The sequence below is a fragment of the Chiloscyllium punctatum genome, chromosome 30 (assembly GCF_047496795.1).
Source record: "Chiloscyllium punctatum isolate Juve2018m chromosome 30, sChiPun1.3, whole genome shotgun sequence".
Classification (NCBI taxonomy): Eukaryota; Metazoa; Chordata; class Chondrichthyes; order Orectolobiformes; family Hemiscylliidae; genus Chiloscyllium; species Chiloscyllium punctatum.
The window spans coordinates 43756066-43775458 of NC_092768.1; the positions used below are offsets into that span (position 1 = coordinate 43756066).

The window sequence follows — 19393 nt, forward strand, 5'->3', positions numbered from 1 at the left end:
AGTGTGTTCTGCTTTAAATCCGGTAGTTTGACCAATCAAATTGCATCTGGAATGCAGCATCTCATGTTGAGCTTTAAAATAAGAAAAAGTCAGTGTCCAGACTATCTTCTGAATATTTTGAGGGGATTTGGTCGGATTTATAACAGAATCCCCTGGATGGTCTTGACTGTATGCCCTCAAGACAGTGTTTAAATCCGGGTGTCCCCAACAGGAAACCCTGGATGAATCAGGACATACAGAACCTGCTAAAAACCAGGTGTGAGGCCTTCACATCAGGAGACCCACTTAAATATAAGGAATCCAGGTGTGACCTTCACAGAGCCATGAAGACAGTCAAGGACCAAAACCGATCCAAACTAGAGACCCAGACAGACACCCAGCAACTATGGCAAAGACTGAATGACATCACAGGTTTGAAAAAGACACAGTGCAAGATAGCAGACGATGACACATCCCTCCCAGATCGTCTCAACACCTTCTATGCTTACTTTGAGCAGACTTCTGGTGGAGAGGTAACACCTATTCCAACAAGTCCTGATGAACCTCTCCCAACCGTCGCTGCGTCAGTTTTCCTGCGTGTGAATCCAAGCAAAGCGATGGGACCAGAGTACCAAGCCGTGCACTCAGATCATGCACAGATCTCATTCTGGAATGGTCTCTGGAAATCTCAGAGACACATCCATTTTGGTCAACAAATACTGATCCCCACTTTTTGTTTTAGGGTTGGATATGATGCAAATAATTTAAACTTTTGTAAAAGCTTCATCAAATTCTGGAATAAGTATTAAGGTGTTGGTTTGATCAGTAAATGTTTTTTCCAATTATCTGACATGCCTGACACGTCTGGCAAAATGCAACAACATTTTGAAGGGCGTTTGCCAGAACCATGGATTTTCCTGCTCCACGGATGCGGCCTGACCTGCTGAGCTTTTCCAGCACCACTGTAACCTTGCCTCTGATCTCCAGCATCTGCAGTCCTCACTTTCGCCGAACATCTTTCTGCAGTCCAGGCCAATAAAAATAAACTTCTATTTTCCTTATTTCCAAATGACTTTCTGCTGGTAACTCTCATGGTGCTACCCACAACACCTCCTTTATATCACACACCAGTAATACAGCCTGATGAGCTCCTGCCCATTTTTCACCCACTTGAAACGTGATGGTCTCCATTTCCTCAGTAACATTTCATTTTTAAGAGAGTGACATTGTGGGATAGGCGCAGATTCACCTTTTTGGTAAAACTGTGTTATCTTTCCACCTTTCTGTTATAATTTAGTTAACATCTCTGAGCTAGAAAACATATGCTTTGTTCTCCAACTGTTGTTGCTTTTTCTCAACAAATTGAATAAATATAGTTTCTGATAATTGAATTTTAACTTGCTTATCTTTTCTCTTCGATCTCTCCTTCTGTTCAACCTGTGGCTTTGTGACCTTGTTATCACACATTCAGGAATCATTCCAGAATGAACTGTTCTGGAACCGAGAATTTCTCTGTTTCTCCGTCTACCACTTTTCATCAGACCCTCGAACTTCGCCTTACATGAAAGAACACTCTGTTTCTCACCATGGACTCCATGTATTCTAGCAATACTTCTTCTAATTACACATCTCTGTATCTCTCCCAAACAAAGATTGACTTGCTCCCATATCTCTAAAAATCTTAATTTCTTTTCCTACTCGTCTTGGTAAACATGAGGAAACTTTCCTCGCACAAGTGCTGCAAAGTTGAAGAGAGTACTTGTGGATTGGAAGGTAGAAAGTTAGAATTTGGTATTTGTAAAAGGCGCGGGGTGGATGGGGGAAAGCATTGCTTGGTCCCTTTAAAAATCTAGTGCTTTTTCCATGTTTAGAGATTTAAAATGGAAGTCTGTGAACAGCAGCTTGAAGGTTTGCAAATCCACAGAGAGCACCCAAATTGAAACATTATATTGAAAGGCTATACAGTTAGCAGGCTAAACACCAGTTATTTTTTCAAGACAACAGGCTTTTGAATTTAGCTAATTAATTTGAACAGGTACTTAGATACCAAAAATCTATTAAATTTAAGGCTGATGATTTTAACAACAGAGGACCAATCCTATTGTGTGAAATATTGATATGTCATCAAGGAGATGAAGGTAGGGGGCAGTTGGATAAACACCCCAGAGCTAACTGCCCTCCAGCAGAGCCAACGGCCTTCAGCTCTTAAGAGAGAATCACTGGCTCTCACAGCCTTATTTATGTCTTAGAGAAAGTGCCATTAAAATAAAAATGGTACCAGTGGTACAGCTAGTTAATATTCCTGACAGAAGAATTGTTGGAGAAGGCACAGAACATTCCAGAAGGCACGTGACATGGATGTAATTTTGAGAGACTAAATTTTTAAATTTTTTTTTGCGCTACTGCCTAACTGCGGTAGTGCTTATTTTTTTCCCCACCACCCATGGTGTGTGTGTGTGCAGGTGTGAGACACAGTGAAAGACACAAAGTGCACGAATCTTTATTCAATTTCCACCACCAGGAAGATAGGAAACACCCGAGTGGCCAGTGACAAGCACTGCCTTCAAACAAAAGGGCAATGCTGTGTGATCAAAACAGTGAAGAGGAGGGTAAGGACTAAATCAAAATAGAGTTGGAGGGAGAAATGATGCACTCCACTCCCTGCGGCGCCCACCTCTCCCTGAACAACTCCAGGGTGTTGGTGGACACCGCGTGCTCCTTCTCCAAGGACATCCGGGCTCTAATGTAACCCCAGAAGAGGGGCAGGCATTCGGCCCTAACGACCCCCTCCACGGCCCGCTGCCTGGACCTGTTGATGGCCAGTTTGGCCAGGCCCAGGAGCAGACCCACGAGGAGGTCTTCGGACCTGCCCTCCCTCCTCCGTACCGGGTGCCCGAAGATCAGGAGCGTGGGACTGAAGTGCAACCAAAAGCAGAGGAGAAGGTTTTTAAGAAAATCAAAAAGGGAGTGCAAATGCCCACACCCAATATATACATGGTCCACGGACTCCACAGCGCCACAGAACAAGCAGTTGGACTAAATTTTTTTATGTATAAGTGGGACTGTTCTTTATTAGAACAGCATACCTTCCGAATCTTGCTGTAATTGGGAATAGTTAGAAGTTAATCGGGATTAATTCTGCTTGTTAATAGTTTAGTTAATTTGTTCACTGTTCGAGTGAGATAAATAGATGGTAACGAGCTGATTTTAAAGTGAGTGTCAGGGATTTATTTTATTGGACCACTTGAAGTTGCTGAGGTACACCACTCTGCGCAATCCCTTTTACAGATTATGAGGTGAGGTTCTCCTCATTGGGGATTGTGGATTGGGGATTGTGGATTGGGGACTGGGGATTGGGGATTGGGGATTGTGGATTGGGGAATGGGGGGTGGGGGCGGGCAGGGTCAACCTCCACTTTATAACAGAAGGAAATTCTTCGCAGTTTTAACTCTCTGCTCTTCATCATGAGTTCTCATTACTTCACAAAGTGGTATTATTGAACTCCAACGAAGTCGTCTCTCCAAGACTGTGATCTGTGTCTGATTTATTTTCATGGTCTTATCCACTTCACAATGTTACTTTGTTTGATTTTTTTCAAACTTTGACCAAGTTCTTCCGTTAGATTTTGAAATTGTTTTCTTTCAGCTTCTGGTACAAGTTCATATGAACATGAGACGGCTGTTTTTAGAATCATAGATTCATAGACTCCCTACAGTGTGGGGACAGGCCATTTGGTCCAACAAGTCCACCCTGACCCACCGAAGGGTATCCCACAAAGACCCCACACCCTGTGTCCTGCCAACGGGAGAAAGGTCAGTTTTCCCTGTGTCTGTTCCACAGCGAGTAACTCAACCTGTCTGTGTCTGATCTCCCTGGGAACTGGTGACAGAAATCTGTTCATCTCTTTATTGGGTTTTTTACTGAGACTGGGACTGAGACTGGTTCGGCAGCTTCAAGTTCAGGAAATGATCAAATTACTTTGTCGATCGGGAAATGGCATCATGGGTAGGAAAGAATGTTTAGTTTGTTAATTTTTCAGTTTGTGAACAGCAGATATTTTCCAATCACTTTTTATTCCCAATCCCTGATTGGAATAGGGAGAGTGGATTCCCAGAATGTTGCTGATCCTTCTCTCCATCTCCCTGTGTTTTTCCCTGGTCTCTCCCGGTAAGTACAGAATTCAGCTTTCCATTCTCTCTCTCTCTCTCTCTCTCTCTCTTGCTCTCTCCCTCCCTCAGTGTCTGGGGTGAATGTGAATCTCTTGGTGAGAGTTTGAAATGGGGGATGTTTGACCAGCTGCCTGTTATACAGCCAGCCTGATCTTTTACACATTGAAGGCAGCACAGTCTGGGAGACTCTAATGGGATTTGTGTCCAGGTTCCTAATCTAAAACCTTCTTAACAGTGCAAGGTTTGTCAAGGTTTGTAGCTCAGGTTGAGGTTTAGGGAGTAGGTTTGCTCGCTGAGCTGATGGTTTGATATCCTGACGTTTCATTACCTGGCTCGGTAACCGTTTAGAAAGTAGTCCATGCTTGTATTCTTTTTTCCAAAGTGCAAGACCTCGCATTTGTTCACGTTGAATTCCATCAGTCATTTCCTGGACCACTTTCCCAAACTGTCTAGATCCTTCTGCAGCTTCCCCACTTCCTCAGTACTACCTGCCTGTCCACCTAACTTTGTATCATTGGCAAACTTCACTAGAATGCCCCCAGTCCCTTCATCCAGATCATTAATATATAACGTGAACAGCTGTGACCCCAAAGTTGAACCCTGCAGGACACCACTTGTCACCGGCTGCCATTCCGAAAAAGAACCTTTTATCCCAACTCTCTGCTTTCTGGCAGACAGCCAATCCTTAATCCATACCAGTAGCTCACCTCAAACACCATGGGCCCTCACCTTGCTCAGCAGCCTCCCGTGTGGCACCTTATCAAAGGCCTTTTGGAAGTCTAGATAGACCACATCCACTGGTTTTCCCTGGTCTAACTTACTTGTCACCTCTTCAAAGAATTCCAACAGGTTTTTCAGGCACGACCTCCCCTTACTAAATCCATGTTGACTTGTTCCAATCCGACCCTGCTCTTCCAAGAATTTAGAAACCTCATCCTTAATGATGGATTCTAGAATTTTACCAACAACCGAGGTTAGGCTAATTGGCCTATAATTTTCCATCTTTTGTCTTGATCCTTTCTTGAACAAGGGGGTTACAACAGCAATCTTCCAATCATCCGGGACTTTCCCTGACTCCAGTGACTTTTGAAAGATCTCAACCAACGCCTCCACTATTTCCTCAGCCACCTCCCTCAGAACTCTAGGATGTAACCCATCGGGGCCAGGAGATTTATCAATTTTAAGACCTTTTAGCTTTTCTAGCACTTTCTCTTTTGTGATGGCAGCCATACTCCACTCAGCCCCCTGACTCCCTTTAATTGTTGGGATATTACTCATGTCTTCCACTGTGAAGACTGACGCAAAGTACTTGTTAAGTTCTCCTGCTATTTCCTTACCTCCCATCACTAGGCTTCCAGCATCAGTTTGAAGTGGCCCAATGTCTACTTTTGCCTGTCGTTTGTTTGTTTCTTACGTATCGACTTCCTATGTTTAATTCCAGAACACTAGTGTGGGGCTCCACTTTCTCCCCCCAAACTGGAGTCACCCTTTATTTACAGGTACATAGCACATGACAGTGACTCAGCTAGCACAAAGCCAGCTCCTAGAGTGAACAGAACCCCTGACCCTCCTGTTTATATCTGTCAGCTGGGGTTCCCTGATTGGATGAAGTTAACAGCCACAATCAGGGAACTCACATTCGATGAGGTAAACCTGAGTGACATCATACGGATCAGTACTCCAGTAATGTGCAGCAAACTGGGGCTGAGGAGTGGTTTAAAGTGAAGCTGATTGGTTTGTGGCCTCATGGCCAGTTGTAATGACAGAGCTCCTCTGCCTGCCAACAGCAAGGTGATTGGTTGTCAGGGAACTGAACAGCTCAGGGCTGACAGCAAAATTGTATTGAATTTATTCCCACGTGTACCAAGGCACAGTGAAAGCTTTGTCTTGTGAGTAATACAGGCAGATCAGAGTTAAGTAGCACAGCTAAGTAAATAATAGATAAACAGCAGCAAAAGCAAAAACGCAGGTACAGGCGAATGTTAAGAGTTTGTGAGTCCATTCAGTATTCGAGCAACAGTGGGGTTGAAATAGTTTCAAAACCAGCTGGTCCATGTGTTCAGGCTTCTGTTCCTTCTCCCCAATGGTAGGGGTTGTAGAAAAACATTGCCAGGGTGGGATGGATCTTTGAGAATGCTGGCGGCCTTTCCTTGACAGCGGGCCTGGTAGATGGATTCTATAGACGGGAGGTTGGTCTTTATGATTGTCCAGGCCGAGTTCACCACTCTCTGTAACCGTCTCCGATCTTGAATGGTACAGTTGCCATACCAGGTAGTGATACATCCAGACAGAATGCTCTCAATGGCGCACCTATAAAAGTTGGCAGAGCATCATGCCAAATTCCCTCAGCTGCCTGAGGAAGAAGAGACGTTGTTGGGCCATTGTGACCAATGCATCCATGTGAAGAGTCCAAGAAAGCTTGTTGTGGATGACCACTCCCAGGAGCTTGACACTCTCCACTCGTTCCAGCTCTGTGCTGTTAATGTGCAGGGGGGCAGGAGTAACATCCCACCGAAAGTCAATAATGAGTTCCTTGGTTTTGCCGGCATTGAGAGCTCGGTTGTTCTCAGTGCACCATTTTTCCAGGTCTTTCATCTGTAGTCTGTATCGTCGCCATCTGAGATTCGACCGACTATGGTGGTATCATCAGCGAACTTATAAATGGCATTAGTCTGGTATTTGGTGACGCAGTCATTGGTATAGAGCGAGTAGTGTCGGGGACTGAGTACACACCCCTTGGGGCTCCAGAATAAAGTGTTAGTGAGGATGAAATATTGTCCCCAATCTTCACTGATTATGGCCTGTGGGTCAGGAAACAGGTCAGTTTCAGAGAGTGGGGCTCAGTCTGAGATCACAAAGTTTAGTCATCAGTCTTGAGGGGATAATAGTGTTTTAAATTTTTTTAGAAGTTACATCCTCAAGTGCATTTTAATAAACGGTGTCGTGTTGGCCCGGATAATGTACTGAAGGTGTAAACTCCCTGTTTGAGAATGTCTGTGCCACAATGGTCAGAATGATTCAAATTTAAAAACAGATTGACAGACTCTTACATGGATTTATGCAGTTTTTGAGCAAAAAAAATGTAATTCTGCAAGTACAAATTCACCCACAAACTTGTATGTGTGTGTGTGTGTATATGTGTGTAGGAGTGTCTGTGTGTGTCCGTCTGTGTGTGCGCACATGTGTCTGTGTGTGTGTAGGAGTGTCTGTGTGTGTGTGTGTGTGTGTCCGTCTGTGTGTGTGTGTATGTGTGTGTGTGTAGGAGTGTCTGTGTGTGTCCGTCTGTGTGTGCGCACATGTGTCTGTGTGTGTGTGTAGGAGTGTCTGTGTGTGTCCGTCTGTGTGTGAGACATAACAAACAATCCATGTCCTTTTCAATGTATGATTTCAGTTATATCACACTGTAAACTTTTGCTGTAAATTCTGTGTCCTACAATCTTATTCTCCACAATCACCTGATGAAGTAGCAGCTCTCCGAAAATTAGTGCTTCCAAATAAACTGATTGGACTGGAACCTGGTGGTGTGTGATTTTTAACTTTGTCCAACCCAGTCCAACACCAGTGCCACCCAATTAATGAAGCAAACCCCAGTTCGAATACCAAATGAAATGATGTGGCACAGCTCCTGTTTAAATGACAGGGATAAATGAAGTGAAATTGGACATTTTTAAACATCCAATGGCAGAACGAGGAAATATCAACCAAATCATTGAGCAATCTTCCTAGTCTCTTGCTTTCCCCCAACAATCTCTCTCTTCCTTCCCACTGTTCTGTCTCTCTCTTTCCCCTCCCCAGTGTCTCTTTCTTTCTTTCTTTCTTTCTTTCCCTCCTGAGTCTCTCCACCTCCTCCCAGCTCTTATCCCCTCCCTACCCTCAGCATCTTTCCCATCCCCTCCCCAGTCTTTTATCCAACCTTCCCCAGAGTCTCATTTCCCTCCCGGGTCTCTACCCCTCCCCTGCTCCTCATCCCAGTTTCTTTCTGTCCTGTGTAATCTCTCTCTCCCCCTCCTTCACAGTCTTTATCCCCCTCATCAGTCCCTTTGCTCCTCCCAATCCCTTTCCCTCCCCTGCAATATCTTTGCCTTCTACGCCTGCCTCTCGCCCTTCTCGATCTGTAATCCCTCCCATTCTATTCCTCCAGGTCCCAATCTCTTTGGTCCTCATCCCAATGCTCTCTCTTCACCCCTGACCTTCCTTATCTCATTTCCAAACCCTCCACATTCTCTCCTCACTCCTCAGTGTCTCTCCTCCATGCTGTACAGTCTCTCTTCCTCATTTCCCAGTTCCTCCGCAGTGTGTCTCTCTCTCCCCCATCCCCAGTATTTATTTTCGCTGTCCCTATATAGTCTCTATATAGTCTCTGTCCCTCCCCAATCTCTGTCCCTCCCCAGTCTGGCTCTCTTTATCCCCCAAGTCTTTCTTCCTCCCCCCACCCCAGCCACATTCTGTCTTGTCCCAGTTTCCCTTCCAGTGCGTGTTCTGCAGTTTGATAACCAGCTCCTTGAACTGTTTATATTACAGAGACTAACTCTCGAACTATAAAATATACAATTGTCTCAGGAGAACAAGATTTCCCTGAAGTCACTGTTGTTGCGATGGTCAACGGAATACAAACAGGTTACTTTGACAGTGATACCCGTCGCTGTGTCCCCAGGCAGCAGTTCCTGGCTGATTCACTCAGTATGAAATTCTGGGACGATGCTACAGATCAGGCGATCACACACACCGGGCTGGCAAAGGAGAATCTGAAATCGATCATGAAAAGGACAAACCAGACTTCAGGTAAAATCTCACCTTCAATTGTCCACATTATCCCCCAGGTCACTCCACTCGGTCCATCTGCCAGCACTGACCCCCCTTGATCTGTCCACTCGGTCTATCCCCCAGCACTGACCCCTGGGTCACTCCACTCAGTCCATCCCCCAGCACTGACCCCTGGGTCACTCCACTCAGTCCATCCCCCAGCACTGACCCCTGGGTCACTCCACTCAGTCCATCCCCCAGCACTGACCCCTGGGTCACTCCACTCAGTCCATCCCCCAGCACTGACTCCTGGGTCACTCCACTCAGTCCATCACCCAGCACTGACCCCTGGGTCTGTCCACTCAGTCCATCCCCCAGCACTGACCCCTGGGTCACTCCACTCAGTCTATCCCCCAGCACTGACCCCTGGGTCACTCCACTCAGTCCATCCCCCAGCACTGACCCCTGGGTCACTCCACTCAGTCCATCCCCCAGCACTGACCCCTAGGTCACTCCACTCAGTCCATCCCCCAGCACTGACCCCTGGGTCTCCCCACTCAGTCCATCCCCCAGCACTGACCCCTGGGTCACTCCACTCAGTCCATCCCCCAGCACTGACCCCTAGGTCACTCCACTCAGTCCATCCCCCAGCACTGACCCCTGGGTCACTCCACTCAGTCCATCCCCCAGCACTGACCCCTGGGTCACTCCACTCAGTCTATCCCCCAGCACTGACCCCTGGGTCACTCCACTCAGTCTATCCCCCAGCACTGACCCCTGGGTCACTCCACTCAGTCTATCCCCCAGCACTGACCCCTGGGTCACTCCACTCAGTCTATCCCCCAGCACTGACCCCTGGGTCACTCCACTCAGTCTATCCCCCAGCACTGACCCCTGGGTCACTCCACTCAGTCTATCGCCCAGCACTGACCCCTGGGTAACTCCACTCAGTCTATCCCCCAGCACTGACCCCTGGGTCACTCCACTCAGTCTATCCCCCAGCACTGACCCCTGGGTCACTCCACTCAGTCTATCCCCCAGCACTGACCCCTGGGTCACTCCACTCAGTCTATCCCCCAGCACTGACCCCTGGGTCACTCCACTCAGTCTATCCCCCAGCACTGACCCCTGGGTCACTCCACTCAGTCCATCCCCAGCACTGACCCCTGGGTCACTCCACTCAGTCTATCCCCCAGCACTGACCCCTGGGTCACTCCACTCAGTCTATCCCCCAGCACTGACCCCTGGGTCTCCCCACTCAGTCCATCCCCCAGCACTGACCCCTGGGTCACTCCACTCAGTCTATCCCCCAGCACTGACCCCTGGGTCTGTCCACTCAGTCTATCCCCCAGCACTGACCCGTGGGTCACTCCACTCAGTCCATCCCCCAGCACTGACCCCTGGGTCACTCCACTCAGTCTATCCCCCAGCACTGACCCCTGGGTCACTCCACTCAGTCTATCCCCCAGCACTGACCCCTGGGTCACTCCACTCAGTCCATCCCCCAGCACTGACCCCTGGGTCACTCCACTCAGTCTATCCCCCAGCACTGACCCCTGGGTCACTCCACTCAGTCTATCCCCCAGCACTGACCCCTGGGTCACTCCACTCAGTCCATCCCCCAGCACTGACCCCTAGGTCACTCCACTCAGTCCATCCCCCAGCACTGACCCCTAGGTCACTCCACTCAGTCTATCCCCCAGCACTGACCCCTGGGTCACTCCACTCAGTCTATCCCCCAGCACTGACCCCTGGGTCACTCCACTCAGTCTATCCCCCAGCACTGACCCCTGGGTCACTCCACTCAGTCTATCCCCCAGCACTGACCCCTGGGTCTCCCCACTCAGACCATCCCCCAGCACTGACCCCTGGATCACTCCACTCAGTCTATCCCCCAGCACTGACCCCTGGGTCACTCCACTCAGTCTATCCCCTAGCACTGACCCCTGGGTCACTCCACTCAGTCCATCCCCCAGCACTGACCCCTAGGTCACTCCACTCAGTCTATCCCCCAGCACTGACCCCTGGGTCTGTCCACTCAGTCCATCCCCTAGCACTGACCCCTGGGTCACTCCACTCAGTCTATCCCCCAGCACTGACCCCTGGGTCACTCCACTCAGTCTATCCCCCAGCACTGACCCCTGGGTCACTCCACTCAGTCTATCCCCCAGCACTGACCCCTGGGTCACTCCACTCAGTCTATCCCCCAGCACTGACCCCTGGGTCACTCCACTCAGTCTATCCCCCAGCACTGACCCCTAGGTCACTCCACTCAGTCTATCCCCCAGCACTGACCCCTGGGTCACTCCACTCAGTCCATCCCCCAGCACTGACCCCTGGGTCACCCCACTCAGTCTATCCCCCAGCACTGACCCCTGGGTCACTCCACTCACTCCATCCCCCAGCACTGACCCCTGGGTCACCCCACTCAGTCCATCCCCCAGCACTGACCCCTGGGTCTACCCACTCAGTCTATCCCCCAGCACTGACCCCTGGGTCACCCCACTCAGTCCATCCCCCAGCACTGACCCCTGGGTCACTCCACTCAGTCTATCCCCCAGCACTGACCCCTGGGTCACCCCACTCAGTCTATCCCCCAGCACTGACCCCTGGGTCACTCCACTCAGTCTATCCCCCAGCACTGACCCCTGGGTCACTCCACTCAGTCTATCCCCCAGCACTGACCCCTGGGTCTCCCCACTCAGTCTATCCCCCAGCACTGACCCCTGGGTCACCCCACTCAGTCTATCCCCCAGCACTGACCCCTGGGTCACCCCACTCAGTCTATCCCCCAGCACTGACCCCTGGGTCACTCCACTCAGTCTATCCCCCAGCACTGACCCCTGGGTCACTCCACTCAGTCTATCCCCCAGCACTGACCCCTGGGTCTCCCCACTCAGTCTATCCCCCAGCACTGACCCCTGGGTCACCCCACTCAGTCTATCCCCCAGCACTGACCCCTGGGTCACCCCACTCAGTCCATCCCCCAGCACTGACCCCTGGGTCACCCCACTCAGTCCATCCCCCAGCACTGACCCCTGGGTCTCCCCACTCAGTCTATCCCCCAGCACTGACCCCTGGGTCACCCCACTCAGTCCATCCCCCAGCACTGACCCCTGGGTCTCCCCACTCAGTCCATCCCCCAGCACTGACCCCTGGGTCACTCCACTCAGTCCATCCCCCAGCACTGACCCCTGGGTCACTCCACTCAGTCCATCCCCCAGCACTGACCCCTGGGTCACCCCACTCAGTCCATCCCCCAGCACTGACCCCTGGGTCTCCCCACTCAGTCCATCCCCCAGCACTGACCCCTGGGTCACTCCACTCAGTCCATCCCCCAGCACTGACCCCTGGGTCACTCCACTCAGTCTATCCCCCAGCACTGACCCCTGGGTCACTCCACTCAGTCTATCCCCCAGCACTGACCCCTGGGTCTGTCCACTCAGTCTATCCCCCAGCACTGACCCCTGGGTCACTCCACTCAGTCCATCCCCCAGCACTGACCCCTGGGTCACTCCACTCAGTCTATCCCCCAGCACTGACCCCTGGGTCACTCCACTCAGTCCATCCCCCAGCACTGACCCCTGGGTCACTCCACTCAGTCTATCCCCCAGCACTGACCCCTGGGTCACTCCACTCAGTCCATCCCCCAGCACTGACCCCTGGGTCACCCCACTCAGTCCATCCCCCAGCACTGACCCCTGGGTCACTCCACTCAGTCTATCCCCCAGCACTGACCCCTGGGTCACTCCACTCAGTCCATCCCCCAGCACTGACCCCTGGGTCACCCCACTTAGTCTATCCCCCAGCACTGACCCCTGGGTCACTCCACTCAGTCCATCCCCCAGCACTGACCCCTGGGTCACCCCACTCAGTCCATCCCCCAGCACTGACCCCTGGGTCTCCCCACTCAGTCTATCCCCCAGCACTGACCCCTGGGTCACCCCACTCAGTCTATCCCCCAGCACTGACCCCTGGGTCACCCCACTCAGTCCATCCCCCAGCACTGACCCCTGGGTCACCCCACTCAGTCCATCCCCCAGCACTGACCCCTGGGTCACTCCACTCAGTCCATCCCCCAGCACTGACCTTGGAATGTAAAGTGAAATGGGCACTGTCAACTAATTCTGTAACTTTAACTTGAGATTGGAGCCCTTTCCCCTCTGATCAGACTGTGACCCTCATCCCCTATTTCCATCTGATATTTGATCCCCTTTCCCTCTGATCAGACAGTGTGTGATTATCTATTATTTATTGATGATTGATCCCTGTCTGGTCACTGACAGGAATTCACACTCTCCAATGGATACATTCTGTTGAGGTCAGTGAAGATGGCTCTGTGAAGAGATCGATGAGATTTGGATTTGATGGAAAGGACCACATTAGTTTAGAACCAGACAGAATGAGATGGGTTGCTGCAAACCACTTTGCAGCGATCAATAAAGAGAAATGGAATTCAGATCAAACCTGGAACTACTATTGGGAATCATATCTGCAAAAAACATCTGTTGAACATTTAAACAGATATCTGGAAGTTGGAAAGGATTATTTCACAAGGAAAGGTATGTATTTCAATTTTGATCCCATGTTCTGATCTAACCTCACTGATCTATGAAACCGTTCTCCCATTCCATTCAGTGTCTGTCTCTTGTTTGTGGTTTCACCCTTTCCCATCACAGTTCAGCCTGAAGTGTTCATCTCCAGGAGGGAGCCCAATGGTCAGGACAAACCACTCACTCTCTCCTGCCTGGTCACTGGGTTTGATCCTGTAGACATCGAGGTGACCTGGCGAAGGAATGGAGAGGTCATGTCTGAGACACATTCCTCGGGGGTTCGACCGAACCACGATGGGACCCATCAGATTCAGAAAGAGATTGAGATCAATGCTGGGGATGAGGATCAATACTCCTGTCAAATTGAACACAGCAGCCTGGCAGAGGCCCAGCTCTATCAGTGGGGTAAGAGACTGGAGAGTCTGTGTGTCTCCATCCTTCAGGCTCTCTGCCTTTATTCCCGACGAAGGGCTTTTGCCCGAAACGTTGATTTTATTGCTCATCCAATGCTGTCTGAACTGCTGTGCTCTTCCAGCACCACTAATCCAGAGTCTGTGTGTGTGTCTATGTGTGTGTGTGTCTCTGTGTGTGTGTGTCTCTGTGTGTGTGTGTGTCTGTGTGTGTCTGTGTGTGTGTGTATACATGTGACAGATGAAACCATTTAGAGGACACTTTTTTACTTCCTTGTTTGCAACTACCCACCTTGTTCTCTGTGTTGATATGTCATGTTGGTCTCAATTGAGTTAAAGATTTCAATTCTAAGTTTGACAGGGTCTCCGAATCCCAAACTTCCAGAGCCTTTTGGGGATTCCAGATTCCCACAGCCCTGTTATTGGTGAAGTACTCATCAATTTCACTCCGGAATAATCTCACCAGGATTACAAGAAGATTCCCTTGTATTCCAGGCTTCAGCACCAGACATGGGCACCGATTGTCCAGTAGCCAGACAGTCAGAGACTGGACACACCCTGAGAGAGGAGGGTCTGGACCCCTCAGAATTCCTGACTCACTGAATGGGATTTGTCCGGGAAGTTTCAACTTCCGATGGACAATTACCGAGCATTGGTAACCTCTGGAAAGATCTCAGGTTCTGAGGTTAGGGATTAGAAGCTTCTTTAACTCCTAGTGTGATGATGCTGCCACTTTAAAAGGTTGTTGGTGTCCTAGTTTTTGTGTTGAAGAGAGGTTGTAAGGCAGAGGCACCAAACATGCTGCTGGTGATGACTGAGGGAAACATGTTGTGAGGCCTTGGAGTTTTTTTTAAGATGGAACAATAGAAGCAGTCTGAATGGGTGTGGCCAGCTCTCATAGAAACAGATCCCTCAGTTTGTTTTTTTTTTCAGCTGCATCAGAAGCCTTTGGGTTCTCAAAAGAGTTGGCAGCTTCAGTGAATGTTACCTGGCTACTACTCTCTGCATTTTTTTCTTGATATTGTTTCCTCTGGGATTGGAGAACTCATGTAAGAATCTGTGACTGAATTTACCTTTTTGCCAAGGTGTTTATGAGATGTAACAATTGGAATAGTCAATTAATAATAGGTACTATATTCGGTTCCATTTTTCAATTGTTAAGTTATTCAAAATTCCTTTATCTTTTGTTTGTATTTAAATTAGAGCGTTTAAATAAATTGTGTTTTGCTTAACATTGAGTTGTTTGAACACTTGCATTGCATCTGGAACACTACACTTCCCATCCAGTTTTAAAATAAGAAACCGTTCAAATCTAGGCTACCTTCTTCAAATATTTTGAGGGGGCCTGGTCTGGTCCCTAACACCAGAGAACTAGAAAACTGACCATCTCCAAACGTACTGCTGAACCCTCCATTCACACACTGATGAGGATATCTGGTCAGTGTGGGCAAGTTGGACTGAACACACACACTTGTTGTGTGACTCTAACTGTTTGACTCCATCCCCTCAAACCCATGACCTGACATTCTGCAACCAACACTTGACCTTTCCCCAGCACCAACACCAGCTCACCGCCTCCAGACGTCTGTCAGACTCACAGTGCATCACCCTGGACAGACAACTGGGACACAACACAGAACTCCACAACTGGATACCTAACAAGGCCCCCTCACCAGCCCACTGTGGCACCCAAACCCCATTCCATTGGTACTCAACATCCCCAACAATCACCAGTGAGTTCCCAAACTGCCCCTTGCCCAACCACTGAGAAAGTGCCTTTCTGGGACACCTAACTACACCTCTCCAACCATTCACTCACTCCTTCACCTCACCCAAGGCCGATCTACCCCACCAGCACTAGTAAGGACAGGACACAGAGATATCGGGGAGAATGGGAACTGAACTGTCTGGGGATGTAGCCCCCAGGACAGGTACAACACGATGTTTAAACCCATATCAATGGGATCCTTGGTGACTTCACTGGAGAGTGAAATCGGGAGAGGGTCAAACCCGCATTTCAACCAATCCCAACAATTCCCAACAGCTCGGAGGGTTATAATTGCTCCCAATCAACACAGAGCTAGAAATAAATCCAGGAACAGAGAGAATCCTGATATATTTCCAATGTGTTTCAGAAAATCTGAAAAGCAATTGGCTGCATTCCCAACTTGGAATTCTCACTGTATCAATGGTCATTCTATTGGTTGTAATTGTCGGGATAGTCGGAATAATCATCTGGAAAAGGTCACGGAGAGGTAAGAATCAGAGAGAGGGGAATGTGGAACTGAGGGGACAGGGTGAGTGTGTGGGAATCTCCAGTATTAGGAGTACAGGGCACTGTGTGGAATGAAAGTGACTGACTCCCCACACACAGATACACATGTATAAACACGTCTCGTTCCCAGTCTGATTTTCCTTTGTGTGATCAGCCCAGACCAGGTCTAATATTATTCATTAAACCCTCTGCACCCAATCAGATCCTCACTGACTGAATATTAATGGAATGGAAGGGATTTTCTGCATCTCCATAAATTGTAAGGATGGAGGGGAGTATGGGAATGAGGATTTCTGACTCAATCTCTGTAAAACCTTCCTTCCTGTCTTGTTTGGGTACCATCTCCTTGATACATTTTGAAGATCTCTCTCCCTTAATTAGTTTGTGCAGTTTTGGATGACTTATTACTTTGGTTTGACCCTCGGCGTGTGACTCTGATACCGATCATGTTATTCCAGGCATTTGGTTTGTCTCCAGTACCACTATATTTTTAATGTTTTGGAATGATCTCTCTGCCTCATTTAATGGGATTCTGGGTCATCCCTTCTCTTGTTATCCAGCTGTTGAAACTTTCCTCCCACCATCTGACATTTGTGATCACCTGCAGAGACTCCACTCACCCCATTTGGATGATCTTTTGATCTCTCTGCCCATTGATCTCCCTGCTGATAAATTCGGTGTCTGTGTGCTTCTCTCTCACTTCACCTGAGGAAGGGGCTACGCTCAGAAAGCTTGTGATTTCAAACAAACCTGTTGGACTGTAACTTGGGGCCGTGTGTGATTTCTGACTGTGTTCACACGAGTCCAATACCAACACCCCCCCATCGATCTCCATTCCCTCACACTTGTTGTGTTCTCACTCTCTGAGAATGGATTATTCCCCATCCTAATGGACATTTATTTTGTTTCTGCAGGTTCACCAAGTGGGACCTACACAACAGCTCCCAGTAAGTGACTGAGGGGACAGAGTGTTGGGAATGATGGAGAAGGTAATGGGAGGTGTAGAGTAGATTCCCTACAGTGTGGAAACAGGCCGTTCAGCCCAACAAGTCCACACAGACCCTCCAAAGAGTAACCCAACCAGACCCATTCCCCTACCCTATACTTACCCCTGACTAACACACCTCACACTATGGGCAATGTAACATGGCCCATTCACCTGACCTACACACCTTTGGATTGTGGGCAGAAACCGGAGCACCCGGAGGAAACCCACACAGACACAGGGAGAATGTGCAAACTCCACACTGTCACCCGAGGTGGGAATTGTACCCGGGCCCCTGGTGCTGTGAGGCAACAGTGCTAACCACTGAGCCACCGTGCGGCCCCTATTCGAGTGTAGAGTTATATTTGCCTGGGTGTTGCTCAGGGTGATGGGTCCATCTCCTCACAATGCTGTTTCTCAGCCAACACTCTCTTATCGTCCGGTTTCTCTACTCCATGTCCCCAGTGTCTCTCCTTCGAATTGTCACCCTCCATTCTCTTCCCCCACTGCCCCTCCCTCCACTCGCTCACCCTTAATTCCCACTGGGGGGTGCTCGGAGAGTCTGGTTACTTAATGCTGAGGGCGATTAAATCCTGGGTCCAGTGAGTGATAGAGAATATCTCACTGTCTCATTTTATATTTGATATAACTTCTCGCATTTATTTTCTCAGCTTCTGATGACTCTGGTGCAGCTTCTTCATGATTCAGTAAGTGACATGTCATCTTTTCTCTTACTGAAATTAATTTAGATTTAGATTCTCTAGATTTATTTGTAACATTTGCACGTCCCTCCTGACCCTGTCCCACCCTCCCAGTCACTGTTAAACCCTGTCAGACTAATTCCCCTCCCCTCCTGACCCTGTCCCATCCTCCCAGACACTGTTAAACCCTGTCAGACTAATTCCCCTCCCCTCCTGACCCTGTCCCACCGTCCCAGTCACTGTTATACCCTGTCAGACTAATTCCTCTCCCCTCCTGACCCTGTCCCACCCTCCCAGTCACTGTTAAACCCTGTCAGACTGATTCCTCTCCCCTCCTGACCCTGTCCCACCCTCCCAGTCACTGTTAAACCCTGTCAGACTGATTCCCCTCCCTTCCTGACCCTGTCCCACCCTCCCAGTCACTGTTAAACCCTGTCAGACTGATTCCCCTCCCTTCCTGACCCTGTCCCACCCTCCCAGTCACTGTTAAACCCTGTCAGACTAATTCCCCTCCCCTCCTGACACTGTCCCACCCTCCTAGACACTATTCAACCCTGTCAGACTAATTCCCCTCCCCTCCCCACCCTGAAGTGATTGCCTCATGTCTCTCCATTCCTGACCTTGTGGGTTTCCTGGGCCCCACTGCAGGATATTCCCGAAGCCTCATTGTGGAATAACGGAATGCTCCTGTTCCAGTATGATCATGGACATCATTGTCTATCCTTCCATGTCACAGCAGACACACAGAATTACAGCTCATTGTTCACACTCAATTCCTTCAGGACTGAAATCAATTTTTCTGGGAATGTGTTTCCACAGATTGAGCAGTGGATCCCACTTCCCCAGATTTGGATCCTGGTTCTTCAAGTGAGATCTTCTGAAGTCATGTTTCCATCCCGTCTCAGAAATGTGAGCAGTGTCACCGTCAGAGGGATCTTCACAGATGGTTCCTCCCTCACACTTTCTCATCCTCACTGTCTTCAGTGGGTCAGTGATTGACCTGAAATGAAGCAATGTCCTGAGGGATCTCGGAGACAGTTTTTACATTGAAAGAAATCGATTTTTCATCTGACCGTAACAAATTTCAAATGTTATGTAAATTTCTGTATATAAATATCAGTTTTACATATTCTAATTCTTAAATAACTATATAAATATTATAAATCTGAGTTATTGTTGAATACTAAAATCTATCACGACTTATCACCATTATTTAACTACAATCACCAATATGTGTCATTTGTAATCATTAAAAGTTATTTATTGACTTACTTATTGTGATATTTTTATCAATATTTCACAAGAATAATTATATTCATTTACACAGCAGCAGCTTGTGGCTGTTGGAATCAGCAGTTGCTGAGCTCCAATTCAATGTGAACTGGGGGAGTTAAGATCATATCCATCAGCCAAATGATAACTCCATACACATCAACACAATCAGGGAAAATCCATTCCCAGAGAGTGGGAACACACAAGTGTGAGGGAATGGAGATTGTGTGAGAACCTGATGGAGATTCTGGAGATCGTTTCCATTCCATCGATATTCCCTGAGGATGTGAGTGTGTGTGGTGGGTT

General features: G+C 48.7%; 1 protein-coding gene across 5 annotated transcripts in view; it reads left to right on the plus strand.

Annotated features, from left to right (window-relative positions):
- Positions 1-3987: 3987 nt before the first annotated feature.
- The window catches only part of LOC140455473 (class I histocompatibility antigen, F10 alpha chain-like), a 73648-nt gene continuing 58242 nt past the window's right edge, over positions 3988-19393 (plus strand). Inside the window, exons 1-8 of one of the 5 annotated variants that reach the window (XM_072550378.1) lie at positions 3988-4146; positions 8670-8930; positions 13178-13453; positions 13571-13849; positions 15990-16109; positions 17044-17076; positions 17786-17821; positions 18635-19086. In XM_072550378.1, coding sequence (XP_072406479.1) covers positions 4095-4146; positions 8670-8930; positions 13178-13453; positions 13571-13849; positions 15990-16109; positions 17044-17076; positions 17786-17817 — 1053 coding nt within the window. In that variant the 5' untranslated portion in view covers positions 3988-4094 and the 3' untranslated portion in view covers positions 17818-17821; positions 18635-19086. Of the gene's footprint in view, positions 4147-8669; positions 8931-13177; positions 13454-13570; positions 13850-14215; positions 14916-15989; positions 16110-17043; positions 17077-17785; positions 17822-18634; positions 19087-19393 lie in introns of those variants that run through there. The other 4 variants (XM_072550380.1, XM_072550379.1, XM_072550383.1 and 1 more) reach the window with 4 other exon arrangements.